The 14,881-nt window shown below is 40.2% G+C and overlaps 1 protein-coding gene across 1 annotated transcript in view; it reads left to right on the top strand.

Moving 5' to 3' along the window:
• The window catches only part of LOC124606964, a 76,212-nt gene that overhangs the window by 59,561 nt on the left and 1,770 nt on the right, over window positions 1-14,881 (top strand). Inside the window, exon 8 of the mRNA XM_047139105.1 lies at window positions 12,767-12,993. Coding sequence (XP_046995061.1) covers window positions 12,767-12,993 — 227 coding nt within the window. The remainder of the gene's footprint in view (window positions 1-12,766; window positions 12,994-14,881) is intronic.

A 14,881-nucleotide genomic window follows, 5' to 3' on the forward strand; every position in this document is an offset into this window, starting at 1 on the left:
CAAGCAGTACTTAATGGTAATTCTGGGCTCATTAGCCCAAAATATCAGGAATGCCTACAATCTTTAACTGTAAATGGGAAAAATATCAACTTCTCTCCTTCAGCAAAGAGTCTAGGAATAATTATAGAAGAAAATCTAAATTGGACTGAGCACATAACTGCAATGAACAAGAAGGCGTCAGCATCTCTCTATGCCCTACAGAAATACAAAAAAAATCTCTATCTGGACCTGAATAAGAAATGTGTACAAACAGTTATCCTTCCAATTATTGATTAGAGTGATGTTATTCTGGAAGGCCATTCTCAGGAAAGCTTGTGGTACCTGGAACTGGTGTGAATGCTTGTGTTCATTATACCTGTGATGTTCAACTCTGTGATCATATTTCACCATATTATGCACAAATGTCCTGGCTGTATGCAGGCAATTGATGCAAAGATTTCCGTACTCTGTCTTATTTACTGGCTTATTAATGAAAACTGTCCCTCATATCTCTCATAAATCTTAAATGTCTTGTCTGAACAATGTGACAGAAACACGTACTCCTATCAGAACAAAATTCTTTGTGTCCCACTCCACACATTGTTCAGCTTCTTTCTCGAAATGCATCTCAGTAGCAGGAACCTGACTCTGAAATAACATCCTACATTATATTATACAACTGAGTAACATCATCATCTTCAGAAGATAATTAATGACATATCTGCTAAAGCAACATTAAGGATTACCATTATTCCTGTGTGCACTTGTTACCCTTTTACATCCTTCTTTCCAACTTTCCTTATTTCCCAGCATTCGTAACCATTGCAGTCTCCTTGAATTTCCTTTCCCCAGAACTCGCCATACCAAAAAAATCTATTTTGTACACACATAAATTATTCTTCTGTCTGCCGCTATCGTTATTGTCATCATTATTCTTATTCTTCTTGTTCTTTTTCGTATTGTTATCATCATCATCATCACTATTAGTGGCAGCAGCTGCAATAGTACAAGTACTGCCAGTATTAACTTTATTACACCGAAGAGCCAAAGAAACTGGTATACCTGCCTAATATCGCATAGGATCCCCATGAGCACACACATGTGCCACAACACAATGTGGCATGGACTCTACTGATGTCTGAAGTAGTGCTGGAGGGAATTGACATCATGAGTCCTGCAGGGCTGTTCATAAATCCGTAAGAGTACAAGGAGGTGGAGATCTTTACTTAACAACATGTTGCAAGGCATCCCAGATATGCTCAGTAATGTTCTTGGTGGCCAGCGGAAGTGTTTAAACTCAAAAGAATGTTACTGGAGCCACTCTGTAGCAATTATGGTCTTGTGGGGTGTTGCATTGTCCTGCTGGAATTGCCAAAGTCAGTCGGAATGCACAATGGACGTGAATGGATGCAGGTGGATGCTTATGTACATGTCACCTGTCAGTGTCATATGTAGACATATCAGGGGTACCATATCAGTCCAACTGCATGTGCCTCACACCATTACAGAGCCTCCACCAGTTTGAACAGTTCCCTGCTGACATGCAGGGTCCATGGATTCATGAGGTTGTCTCCATACCTGTACATGTCTAGCCATTCGATACAATTTGGAACGAGACTCGTCTGAGCAGGCAACATATTTACAGTCATCAACAGTCCAGTGTCAGTGTTGACGGGCCCAGGCGAGGCATAAAGCGTTTGTTGTGTGGTCATCAAGGGTACATAAGTGGGCCTTCGGCTCTGAAAACCCATATCGATGATGTTTCATTGAATGGCTCGCATGCTGACACTTGTTGATGGCCCAGCATTGAAATCTGCAGCAATTTGCGGAAGATTGCACTGCTGTCATGTTGAACGATTCTCTTCAGTTGTTGTTGGTCCCATTCTTGCAGGATCTTTTTCCGGCCGCAGCGATGTCAGAGATTTGATGTTTCAGCTGATTTCTGATATTCACGATACACTCCTGAAATGGTCATATGGAAAATCCCCGTTTCAGTGCTACCTCGAAGGTGCTGTGCCCCATTGCTCGTGCACTGACTATAACACCACGTTCAGACTCACTTAAATCTTGATAACCTGCCATTGTAGCAGCAGTAACCAATCTAAGAACTGTGCTGGACACTTGTTGACTTGTTGTCTTATATAGGCATTGCTGACCACAGTGCCATATTCTGCCTGTTTACATATATCTGTATTTTGAATATGAATATGCATGCGTATACCAGTTTCTTTGGTGCTTCAGTGTATTGCATAGGCAGTATAATTTACTCACACTGCCACTTGACACTCAGATCATGTAATAACATTTGTCACATTAAAATTGATATTTCTTAGGTAATTATGGTGTAAAAATGGTACTGTATGTGTGAAACCATGGTTCGATGTAAGACTTAAATAAATAAAATAAGTAAAAATACTACTGAACCATCAGTTTAATAAGTCACGGTTGCTAGAATGATAAAAATTATTGACAAAAGACTAGCAAGATTGGTAGAAGCCAACCTAGGGGAAGAGCAGTTTGGTTTGCAGAGAAATGTAGAAACATTCAAGGCAATGCTGTCCTTACAACTTACTGTAGAAGATGGACTGAAAAGGATATAACTAACTTTTTAGCATTTGTAGATTTAGGGAAAGCTGTTGACAGTGTTTATTGGAATACATTATTTGATATACCAAAGGCAGCTGAGATACAATAAAGAGAGTGGAATGTTGTCTACAGCTTGTACAGAAACCAGATTGCAGTTATATGAGTCAAAGGATCTCAGAGGGAGGCAGTAGTTGTACAGTGACCCACGACCCAACAGTAAACAAAACCCGAGGAGAAATTTCGAAAGGAAATTAATGTTAAGTGAGAAAAAGATTTGCCATTGACATTATAGTTCTGTCAGAGATGGCAAAGGACTTTGAAGATCAGCTGAATGGAATGGACAGTGTCTTGAAAAGAGGTTATAAGATGAATATCAACAAAAGTAAAACAAGAATAATGGTATGTAGTCAAATCATTTCAGGCCGTGTTAAGGGAATTGGTTGAAGAAATGGAACACTAAAACTAGTAATTGAGATTTGTTATTTGGACACCAAAATAGCTCATCATGAGTTAAGTAGAGAGTATATAAGATTCAAACTAATAATAACACAAAAAGTGTTCCTGAAAAAAGAAATTATGTTAGGAGCCTTTTGCTGAAGGTATTTGTCTGGAGTGTACTCTTGTATGGATGTAAAATGTGAATAATAAACAGTTCAGACAAGCAGAGAAAATAAACTGCTGAAAAGTGGTGAACAGAAGAATATTGATGGTTAAATGGATAGATTGTATAACTAATGAAGAGGTACTGAATTTAATTGGAGATGAAAGAAATGTATTGCATAACTAGACTTTGGTTGATAGGATACATCCTGAGGCAGCAAGGAACCACAAATATGGTAATAGTGGGATGGTTTTTTTGTGTATATGTGTGTTTGGGGGGGGGGGGGGGGGGGGGGGGGTTGTAATTCTACAGCTACAGGAAGACCAAGGCTTGACTACAGTAAGTGGGTTACATTGATATAAGTTGCTGTAGTTATTTAGAGAAAGAGAGATTTTCACAGGATAGACTAGCATGGAGGCAACATCAAACCAGTTTTCAAACTGAAGACCACAGTAATGACACCAAAGGAAAGCAATTTGTTAGGACTGGTCAGACAAAGATATTACCAAGAAAACTGCTAGAGACTTTAATAAAGCTTGTGACAAGAGTGTTGTTAATAATAAATAGTAGAAAAAGTAACATTAATATTGTTTCACTGTGAAAGAATTGTGGACAGTTTGACAGACCCTAAGGTTCATGGACTTTCGATCAGTATTATGAAGCTTTTCATGATGCCAATTGCAGAAAGATTTTCTGGAAGCCTGGTATGGATGACTCCTGAGTGCGATATAATGGGGAATGTTTTAGCGTTGACTAGCTTTCACTTAAATACCATATGAGTATGCAGAGGGTGAGCATGATAGAACTTGACATGCAGTGGTTCTGAAGTCCATCAGTTTTCACTTGTTGCTTGTTCCTTACATACGAGTGACCAAGTCAAGCAACTGGTAGTCTCAGTCTGCTTATTGTGGAAATAAGTTGGAGCAATTCTGTTCTCCGTAATTTTTGTGTCTATGTAGAATCATTCTGTGTGTGCAGGACTTTTGAGTAATGCATCCTATATTTTGACATGGAGGCCCCTAAGACACAATACAAATTGCAGAGATGTGTCTTCAAACAGGTAATATTTCCAAAACTTTATGGCAAGGCTGGAAAAGAACATACATTAAAGGAATTTGAGATATTTTTCTCACTTTGGTAGGACTGACAGAAATGGTGAAGTCTGGCTTTTATTTCTTTTTTATTTGATTTTTCTTCAGCTTTCCATTAATTCCAATTTCTGATCTCATTCCCTGGTATTTGTTGTTGTGGTCTTCAGTCCAAAGATTGGTTTGATACAGCTCTCCTTGCCACTCTATCCTGTTCAAGCCTCTTAATCTCCAAGTGACTACTACAACCTACATCCTTCTGAATCTGGTTACTGTATTCATCTCTCGGTCTCCCTCTAAGATTTACCCCCCCCCCCCCCCCACACACACACTAAATTGGTGATCCCTTGATACCTCACTCAGAATGTCCTACCAACTGATCCCTTGTTATAGGTAGGCTGTGTCACAAATTTCTCTTTTCCCCAATTTCATTCGGTACCTCATTTGTTACGTGATCTACACATCTAATCTTCGGCATTATTTTGTAGCTTCACATCTCAAAAGCTTCTATTCTCTTCTTGTCTAAACTATTTATTTGGCCATGTTTCACTTCCATACATGGCTACACTCCATACAAATACTTCCAGAAAGGACTTCCTGACACTTAAATCTATTCTCAATATTAACAAATTTCTCTTTTTCAGAAATGCTTTTCTAGCCACTGCCAGTCTACATTTTATATCCTCCTTACTTCGACCATTATCAGTTATTTTGCTTCCCAAATAGCAAAAGTCATTTACTACTTTAAGTGTCTCATTTCCTAATCTACTCCCGTCAGCATCACCTGGTTTAATTCGACTACATTCCATTATCGTCATTTTGCTTTTATTGATGTTCATCTTGTATCCTCCTTTCAAGACACTGTCCATTCCATTCAACTGCTCTTCCAAGTCCTTTGCTATCTCTGGCAGAATTACAGCGTCATTGGCAAACCACAAAGTTTTCATTTATTATTTGTGGACTTTAATTCCTACACCAAATTTTTCTTTTGTTTCTTTTACTTCTTGCTCAGTATACAGATTGAATAACATTGGGGGTAGCCTACAACCCTGTCTCCCGCCCTTCTAAACACTGCTTCCCTCTCATACCCCTCGACTCCTATAACTGTCATTTGGATTTTGTACAAATTATAAATAGCCTTTCACTCCCTGTATTTTACCCCTGCCACCTTTAGAATTTGAATGGGATTATTCCAGTCAACATTGTCAAAAGCTTTCTATAAGTCTACAAATGCTATAAACATAAGTTTATCTTTCTTAACCTATATTCTATGAGAAGTCATAGGGTCAGTATTGCTTCACATGTTCCTACATTTCTCCAGAATCTAAACTGATCTTCCCCGAGGTTGGCTTCTGCCAGTTTTTCCATTCTTCTGTTAAGGAATCGTGTTAGCATTTTGCAGCTGTGATTTATTAAACGGACAGTTTGGTAATTTTCAAGCCTGTGAGCACCTGCTTTCTTTGTAACTGAAATTATTGTATTCTTCTTGAAGTGTGCAGGTATTTCACCTGTCTCATACATCTTGCTCACCAGGTGGAAGAATTTTGTCATGTTTGGCTCTCCCAAGGCTATCAGAAGCTCTGACAGAATGTTGTCTACTACCGGGGCCTTGTTTCAAATGAAGTCTTTCAGTTCTTTGTCAAATTCTCCATGCAGTATCATATCTCCTTTCTCATCTTCATCTATGTTCTCTTCCATTTCCATAATATTGCCCTCAAGTACATCTCCCTTATACAAACCCTCTATACACTCCTTCCACCTTTCGGCTTTCCCTTCTTTGCTTAGGACTGGTTTTCCATCTGAGCTCTTGGTATTCGTAAAGGTGTTTCTCTTTTGTGTGGAGATCTCTTCAGTTTTCCTGTATGCAGTATCTATCTTATCCCTAGTGATATATGCTTCTACATCTGGTACTTATATACATCATAGCCTTTAATCCACAGAGCTCGAACACTGGCAGACAAGGAGAGCCTCGCTGAAGAATTACAGCACCTATGAATAGTGTTCTGAAGAATCAGTGCTCAGATTGGCATATTTAGTGGGTGTTGCATTTAGAACCAACATTTGAGACAAAACTTGAAACTAAGAAACAGAAGAGTGAAGAATCACTTACTTGCCTTATACTGGCCCAGTACCCGGAAAGGATCAGTAGATTCCCATGGAAACGTTGCAGCCATTGTGTTTCAGCCCCATCAACATAGACCAAGCAAGGTAGCTCAGAGGGTAACACACTGGACTCAAGAGTTCAGATCTCCAGCCATCCAGATTTTGATTTTCCACGGTGTCCCTAAATTGATTATGGCAATCCCAGGATGGTTCCCTTGAAAGGGTAAGGCTGATTTTTCCTCATCGTTCCTTTATCTGGGCTTGTACCCCATCTCCAATGACCTCATTGTTAGCGAGATGCTAAACTCTTAATCTTCCTTTCTTCCCATCAATAAAAATAAGTCTTTGTAATGTTGAAAGTGATCTAGGTCTCCAGAAACCAAGTGTGTACCACATTCCATGCGAATGTGGCGTGTTGTATTTTGATCAGACTATTAGGACAGTTGAACAAAAATGCAAGGAGCATCGGTGACATACCTGACTTGAACTGGACCATCTGTCACTGAACACTGTCTTGAATATTATAAAAGATGACAGAAAATTTAATAAACTGAGATAGAGGTTTCAGTTTAAGAAACCACTCAATTTATTAATCTTGCCAGCCACCTTGTCATCAGAGCATCAGAGAGCATAGTGAGCATCAGGAGTCCATCTCTGCCATCAGTAGCAGTATGACACCAACAAAACTTCACAGTCAAGATGGAGTTCAAGCATTGAATATGAGTAATAACACAGCTCACAGCTTCTTAACATGATGCTTATGTTGGATGTTTGAAATAGTGTGCATTAAAATGAGAAATGGACCAAACACTGAAAAGCACACAGTTAATCAATCATGCAATAATAATAATAAAAAATAAAAAAATAAGAAGAAACCTCGAGAAATCACATTATTATTATTATTATTATTATTATTATTATTAAAAAGGAGGAGGAGGATTATTCACAATGGATTTCTTTGGATGCAGTATATCTTCTACAATGGGCAGTCAAATGAAACCAAGAGAGGTTGGGAAAAGTAAGAAACTGTTCATTATTTCAAAAGTAATTGCCATAGGTGTTAATACATTTATCCTGCTGAGAGGCAAGATGATCAGTGCCTTTGTGGAAAAATGTTTGCAGTTGCCTGTGGAACCATGATTGGACCCATCTTCATCTGAAGCAGATTGAAAACTGCAAATGTCTTTCTTTAGGACTCCAAAATTGCAGGAATTGCGTGGAGAGAGGTTGGAATGGTACGGAGTATGTGTGAAGGCTTCTCAGCAAAACTTCAGCTGCAAACTCAAAACAATACAAATGCCACCTCTGGAAAAGTTGTGATAACCTTTTTCTTTGAATGCAAGGGCCTGCTGTTCATTGACTATCTGGAACATGGCATCACAATTAATGCACAGTGGTATGTGGTGGCTTTGTAAAAACAGAGGTGCCCCATCAAGTCTAAACACCAAGGAATGTTGTTGGATGACATCATTCTATTGCAGAGTTGCCTGCCCACAAGTTGCCAAGACTGTTTAGAGTATGCTTCGGAAGTTTTGCTGGGAAGCCCTTACACATCTTCCATAAGTCCCAACCTCCCTCCATGCAATTTCCATAATTTTGGAGCCCTGGAGAAAGACACTGGTTGCTGATTTGCTTTGGATGAAGATTAAGTTTATTAGAATGAAAACAAAATTTCAATTCTCCTTCTTCATAGCCTAATTACACAACACAAGTAATAGTTCACCATTACGTCTCTGTCGTGGGTAGGCGTGCACTGACTGTGCTCTTTGATGATGATTCTGCCACTGCCTGCCAGTGAGGCCTGCACTTGCAGTGGCCGTGTTAGCCAATGTCGCTGCTGTGATTTGTGATGTAGGCCACCCGTTATGCATTGCTTTTATGCTGGAGGGCTGTCAGACCCACACAACATCCTCCCATAGAAGAGATATTGTGACACATCTTGACATGCCAGAAGGTGGTGGTGCCACTGTCGGCATCCTGGGCAAATGGAGGATCAGGGGAGTGCCATCAACGTCCATAGGAGCATGCACCTGGCCCATGAAAAGACTGATGCCCCCAGCTCCTGTGGCCTGTGAGTCCTGTGGTCATAGTCGTGATCGATGTTCCTGGGCCTTGATGGGACAAACTCTGGAACAGAAAATTGTGGGGATTATTCTGTCTGGATACTCGAGTTTTGAAAGTGTGGATTAACTTCTCTGCCAGTCCATTTTAAGCAGTGTTAAATGGTGCTTTACGTGCCAAAGCTATGCTGTTCTCCACACAAAAACTGCAAAACTCTGTGCTGATGTGCACTGAGGACCGTGCCCCCCCCCCCCCCCCCCCCCCCACACACACACACACACACACACACTCAATGGTTTCTGGCAGCCGTTGAATTGAGAACATGTGAGACAAGGCCTGGATGATTATTATTGATGATGTTGACTGCATCCATGTAATGTATGGGAAACTGTGGTCGACATTTATGACGACCAACCGAGTGTAGTGTAGGAAGAGCCCTGCAAAATCTATATGAATGCAGAACCATAGAGATGTCACATCAGGCCAATGAAAGTGCGGATGAGCCAGTACTGCCTTCTTGCTTTGATATGTCGTGTATGCCACAACCACGTGTTCGATATCGTTGTCAGTTCCCCTCCAGATGATGTGTTGGTGAGCCAACCATTTTGTGATGACCATACCACAATGGCTTTTCTGAAGTAATGTCATGACACAGTGTTGTAGTGTTTGTGGAATGACCACTCTGGTGGGGCCATTATCTCCAGGGAACAAGAGGGTGTCTTTGACAGAGGACAGCTCATATCAACAATACCAACAGGCCTGAATGTCCCAACGTTCAGGAGTCTTGCAGTCCAGTGACAAACTGTTCTTCACTAATCGCATTACTTCATGGGGGTCTGTGTCCTCTGGTGACCGACATACGATGACTGCAGCATCAAGGCAAGCCGGTCACTGCTGCTTCAGCTTCAGCATCATATAAAAGCAGGGTTCAGGAGCCATATCAATCTGAGGGTCTTATCCCAAGGGTAGACACGATGGGATGTTTGCAGTGGCGTGTTGCATTGTGGACCGATGCTAGATTCCATAGTGGTACCCAAAGAAGAAAATGCCCATCTCTGCAGGCAGTTGTTGCTCCTGGTCTGTGTATTAGCATGATCCGTTAACAGGATGAATCTCCATCCATACACATAATTCTGAAAGTTTTTCAACACAGATATGATTTGATTGTAATTTTGCTGCAGTTGTATTGATGTCTTGGAAACAAATGCAGTCAGGTGGTCAACTTCGTGAGAAAGACCTGAACCCAAGCACAGTCAGACGCATCTGTCACCAGTATCAGGCACATGGAAGGATTGTACACCATGAGACACGTTGAGCGAATTGATCCTGTTTGTGCTCTTGAAAAGTGTTGTCACAAACAGAGGACCATTACTACTTAAAATTCCTGCAAAGGAGCTTATGTAGTGGTTTGGCAATAGCTGCCACATGGGGAATGGATTTTCTGCAGTAGTTCATTTGACCTAACACTGATTTGAGTTGTGCTGAAAACATATGCCAGATACTTCACCTGCAACATTTTTCCTTATTACATTTCAAATTAGCCCATTGGGGCACACCAAACAAGAATTTGAAATTATGTGTGAGATCCTGCGCATTTTTACCAGTGACAGTTATTTTCTCCAAATAATTTGCTGTCCCTAAAATGTTCCATGTGAGTTGTTCCAAATAGTGATGGAATTTGTCTGATGCGCTGATGGTACCAAAGGGTGGACAATTAATTGAAAAAGACCAAATAGAATATTGATGACCAAGATGTCTTTGGAGGCTTCATCCAGTGGAAGCTGCAAGTAAGTATCCTGTAGTTCCATTTTTGCAAAAACTTCACCTCCAGCAAGGCACACCATGATATCCTTCACTTTAATAATAGGGTATGTGTTAATGATGAACTGGGCATTGACAGTTGCCTTAAAATCTTCACCAATCGTGAACGATCTACTTGGTTTCCTAACGATCGCTATAGGTGTGGCCCACTGACTGTAGTAGGAGTCAGAATTCCTCCTTCCTGCAAGCATTGCAGCTAAAGATGAAGCTTGTTGTGCAAAGCAAACAGAACATTCTATGCTTTAAGAAAACCTATGTTCACTGAAGGACAAAGATAAGTGCACTTCAAAATTGGTGACACTGGTTGATGGATGTGAGAAAACCCAGGCATATTTTGCACAAAATTTATGCGGGTAGAAGCTCGAGACAAACAGTTTAATGCGATTGATTGAACTGTGGACTTCCAAACCAAGGGCATTGAGTACATTCAATCGCAAAATGTTCATGGACCAGCTGATGTGTCGACCACAAAGATGTCGGCTGTCAGGGAGGCTGTTGGTACTGAACTTGACTGACTGCTCAACTGACACTTTACTTCGATGGTGTCATTACTACAGCTTTACAGGTGCATGGAAAAAGGTTTAGAAGAGGGGAACCTAGGTGGCAATACATTTCTCATAACAGCTTGTTCCTTGATCTGCAGTACCAGGAAAACTGTTTGCACTAAGGATATGAACAATGGAAATGGCAATCCCTCGAATGGCCTTGCAACTGCGCTACCCACTCCCTATATGACTGTCCATTTTGTGTACAACAGCTAAAAAACTTGCTGTGGGCAGCTGCCGAGTTCACTTGAGAGCCAAAGTAGTCCAACAAACAGGATTCTGAATGTTCATAATGCAAAGCAAGAGACTTGACGTCAGAATTGAGCTGTTGCAACAGATGATAAACTTCTGCTGCTGCTTAGGAGGGGGGGGGGGGGGGGGGGGGAAGAAACCACACTGCTGGGCATCATCTGATATCCCATGAGTGATGATGTGCTGTTCAAGGTGGGCTGCGCCTTCACCTGGGCACAGTGAAAACTCTATCCAGGATCCCTTTACCAACAAGTTGATGTGAGACAACCGTTTGGAGATTCCTGGTGGCAAGCTTGTGATGGCAAGCTTGGAAAGCACATAAAGAAACAACGTCTACATGTGGCATAATATAAATATGCAAAGTGAGTCCACAGAAAACCTCATTCCATATTGAAGCAGCTCATACCAGTTTTAGCACAGAGAAACCAAAGCCCAGGTGGACAATGCAAAATAAATTTATTAGACTGAACATAAAACTTCAGCTCTCCTTCTTTGGAGCATAACTAGCCAACCTAGGTAATTGTTCACAATTAAGTTTCTGTCTTTCAAATGAGAGAAAAAGAAATGTTAAGTCCTGAGGACTACCCTCTACAAAAAATATGAATAACAATTATTAGAATCAACGTGTGGTTCACAAAGAATGTCCAAGCATACAACACTTGTGTTGGGCCAAATACCAAAGTCCAGGAGGTCCACACTGAGAGGTCTCAGTGTAGCTTGAGGGTGAGGGTTGGGTTGGGTTGTTTGGGGGGAAGAGACTAAACTGCGAGGTTATCGGTCTCATCGGATTAGGGAAGGATGAGGAAGGAAGTCGGCCGTGCCCTTTCAAAGGAACCATCCCGACATTTGCCTGGAGCAATTTAGGGAAATCACGGAAAACCTAAATCAGGATGGCCAGACGTGGGATTTAACCGACGTCCTCTCGAATGCAAGTCCATTGTGGCTTGAGGGTGATTGCTGGGTGCTCCACATCACACTGGAAGCATAAGATTTGTGGTTGGTAGGCTGATAAGGGCCGACAGGTTGTGGAATGACTCTAGGAAAGCTTCAGACTGAGGAACTGCAGCAGTGGTTTGTGTAATTGTGCAGAGAACACATCTATCGAGAATGGTGAGTACTAGTTTAAATAGTACTGAAGTGCCAGAACACAGTGACTCTGGTTTTTGAGCACATGAATCTGCATAAGCGATTAGAGCTATGCCAACTGTGCCCTTTGGTAGTGATACCGCAACCACCTGCCAGTGAGGCATGCCCTCAGAATTGCAGTGGGATGTTAGCCAATGTAGCCCCTGTGACTTGTGGCATAGGCCACCTGTGATCCAGTGCTGCAGTACTGGAGGTCTGTGAGCCATGACATAGCAATAACGATCAAGATGGGCTGCACTAGCAATTTATATGGATATTCCAACTGCATTCATAAACTGCAATCGACGTCTCACTTACATACGTAATTTTACTCGTTCTTATGACTGTTGTAGTGACATTCTTGCTACAATGCTATTATGACATGTTTATGATGTTGTTGTATTATTAGGAAATAAGGTACAGCACAGTGCTGGCATGAATTTTGAAGAGCTGTTTTGTGTTTCTTTTGATTCAACTTTTTTAGATGAAAAGTGTATTAGTGTATGCTGAACATATTTTCAGACATGTACAGTCTCCGTTTACAACATGCTTTATAATGTATCTGCAAAAATTATAAATATTATTTTGCCTTTTCTTCCTGTCAGTGGCAAACCAGTGTCAATGGCTTAAACCATCTGGAGGCTCGTCTGAAACACTGTCTGGAATACTTCCCTCACACAGAAGTTTCAGAACAGTATAGTTTCCTCTGTTTGGACCCTAACTGGGATATGCTGCATAGAGGAGGGCCATGGGGACCATCAGAACTTGATACAGTGAGCTGCCTACATGAAAGCTTTATTCATTCACCAAATCTTACTGAAATTGTTGTAAGGTAAATGTATAGTTTTAAAAAAATTTAGTTATGAATTGTCCAAGTAACAGCATCTTCACTAACCTGAGGATCAACATGCAGAATTAAGATACTTGTTAACTGAAGTACATGTTTTACGTGAGAACTTGTCTGAATAACACAGTATATACAATAATTTTATTATATATCTGTTAACCAGTTTCAGCCAGTGTAAGTAATTTTCAGATCCAAAACATCTTTGCAGCAAGTGGTGTGCATTTTCAATTCTGAGGGTGGTCTATACTGGCTGAAATCTGTTTTCAAAAATATCAAAATTTTTTTCCAGATCAGCGACACTTTTTTCATTGACATCCTCTGCTTGGTTCATTGCATGGCAATAAAGATGTAAAAAGAAATAAGTATTGAACTGTAACATTGATCTTCCCACAAGAGTGTTGCAACTAGCAAATCATCCACATACAATGTTACTTGATCCAGCAACTCCGGCCCCTTGGCCATGTCCAGGAAATATGTTCTCATACAAGACATTTATTTTACAGTGCACGAAAGAATGCAATAGATATAGAAGTATGTAAACAAGAATTTATAAGGTGAGGGCAATGAGAGGTGTTCAAGCTGGAGATGATAATTTTCAGAATGAATTAAGGAAGTAAAAGTAGTTGTACTGGGAAGAGCTTTATTTCTGAACATCCAAGATATTTTACCATGTACTGATTGAGGTGGTATAGTAGTTGAGACATTAGAGTCACATTCAGGAGGAGCAAAGTTCAATCCATGTCCGCCTATTCAGGTTTAGGGTTTCTGTGGTTTATCTGAACTGACTACAGTGAATAGTGGGATGATGGCTTTGAGCTGAATCATTGTGATTTCCTCCCCCCTTTCCCTTTTGGATAGTATGCTAATGAAGTTACCCTTGACAGCATATTTAACTCTTCTTACCTTTCATTATACCAATTCTTTTGGTAATGCCAGAGTATAGAATGAGTTCTCTTCCACATTTCTTTAAATGACAGTTTTTATATCAACTTTCTAATGTCTTACTCAAGTCACAATAATGGATATAAACAAAAATAGTGTTGCTGTTATTATAAAGAGAATCCTTGTTCATAATTTCATGTAATTTTAATATGCAAGTTTCTCAGTGTGGATCATCTTTCAAGTGTATAAAAATTTAAAGGTGCTATTTGTTGAAAATTTTTATTAATTAACACAGAGTTAGACATTTACATGTGAAGAGAATAATATTATTCCTGGCAGTTTTAGCTTAACTAAAATAATGTTCATGGTAGACAGTGCATTTTTTTAAATTTACACGTTGTATTGTGGAATAAGGTGCGCAGATAAACATTAAACAGGTACAGGTCTCCCATTGTAGCTATGACACCTAACTATTAATGGTGAGAACAAACACAGCTTGCCTGCAAAATGCTAAGGATCTTAGTGCATGGAACTGAATTATATGTGAAATTATGCTACATGAAATAATGCGTGAAGTGCTGTTGTTAGCACAGTTCTTTTTCTTTGAAGTCACTTTTTTTTCATGTTGCCAGTGATATATTGTCACTACACCTTCTTGATTTAGTGATGAAATAAGTGAAGTATTATTAATATGTTTGTAAAATTGTCTTGGTACTGTGTTCACTCTCATTCCACTACCTATTCTCTCAACCAACATTTGATCTTAAATACTATTCTTCCATGTTTTTGTTGTTTTTATTTCTGGCAAGGAAGCTAATTTACTCATTAAATTCCTACTTGTTGCTCTCTGGTGAAGGATTCTATCCCACCAAATGATTTCGTATTAAACTTCCTGGCAGATTAAAATTGTGTGCCCGACCGAGACTCGAACTCGGGACCTTTGCCTTTTGCGGGCAAGTGCTCTACCATCTGAACTACCGAAGCACGACTC

The sequence above is a fragment of the Schistocerca americana genome, chromosome 1, assembly GCF_021461395.2.
Source record: "Schistocerca americana isolate TAMUIC-IGC-003095 chromosome 1, iqSchAmer2.1, whole genome shotgun sequence".
Taxonomy (NCBI): Eukaryota; Metazoa; Arthropoda; class Insecta; order Orthoptera; family Acrididae; genus Schistocerca; species Schistocerca americana.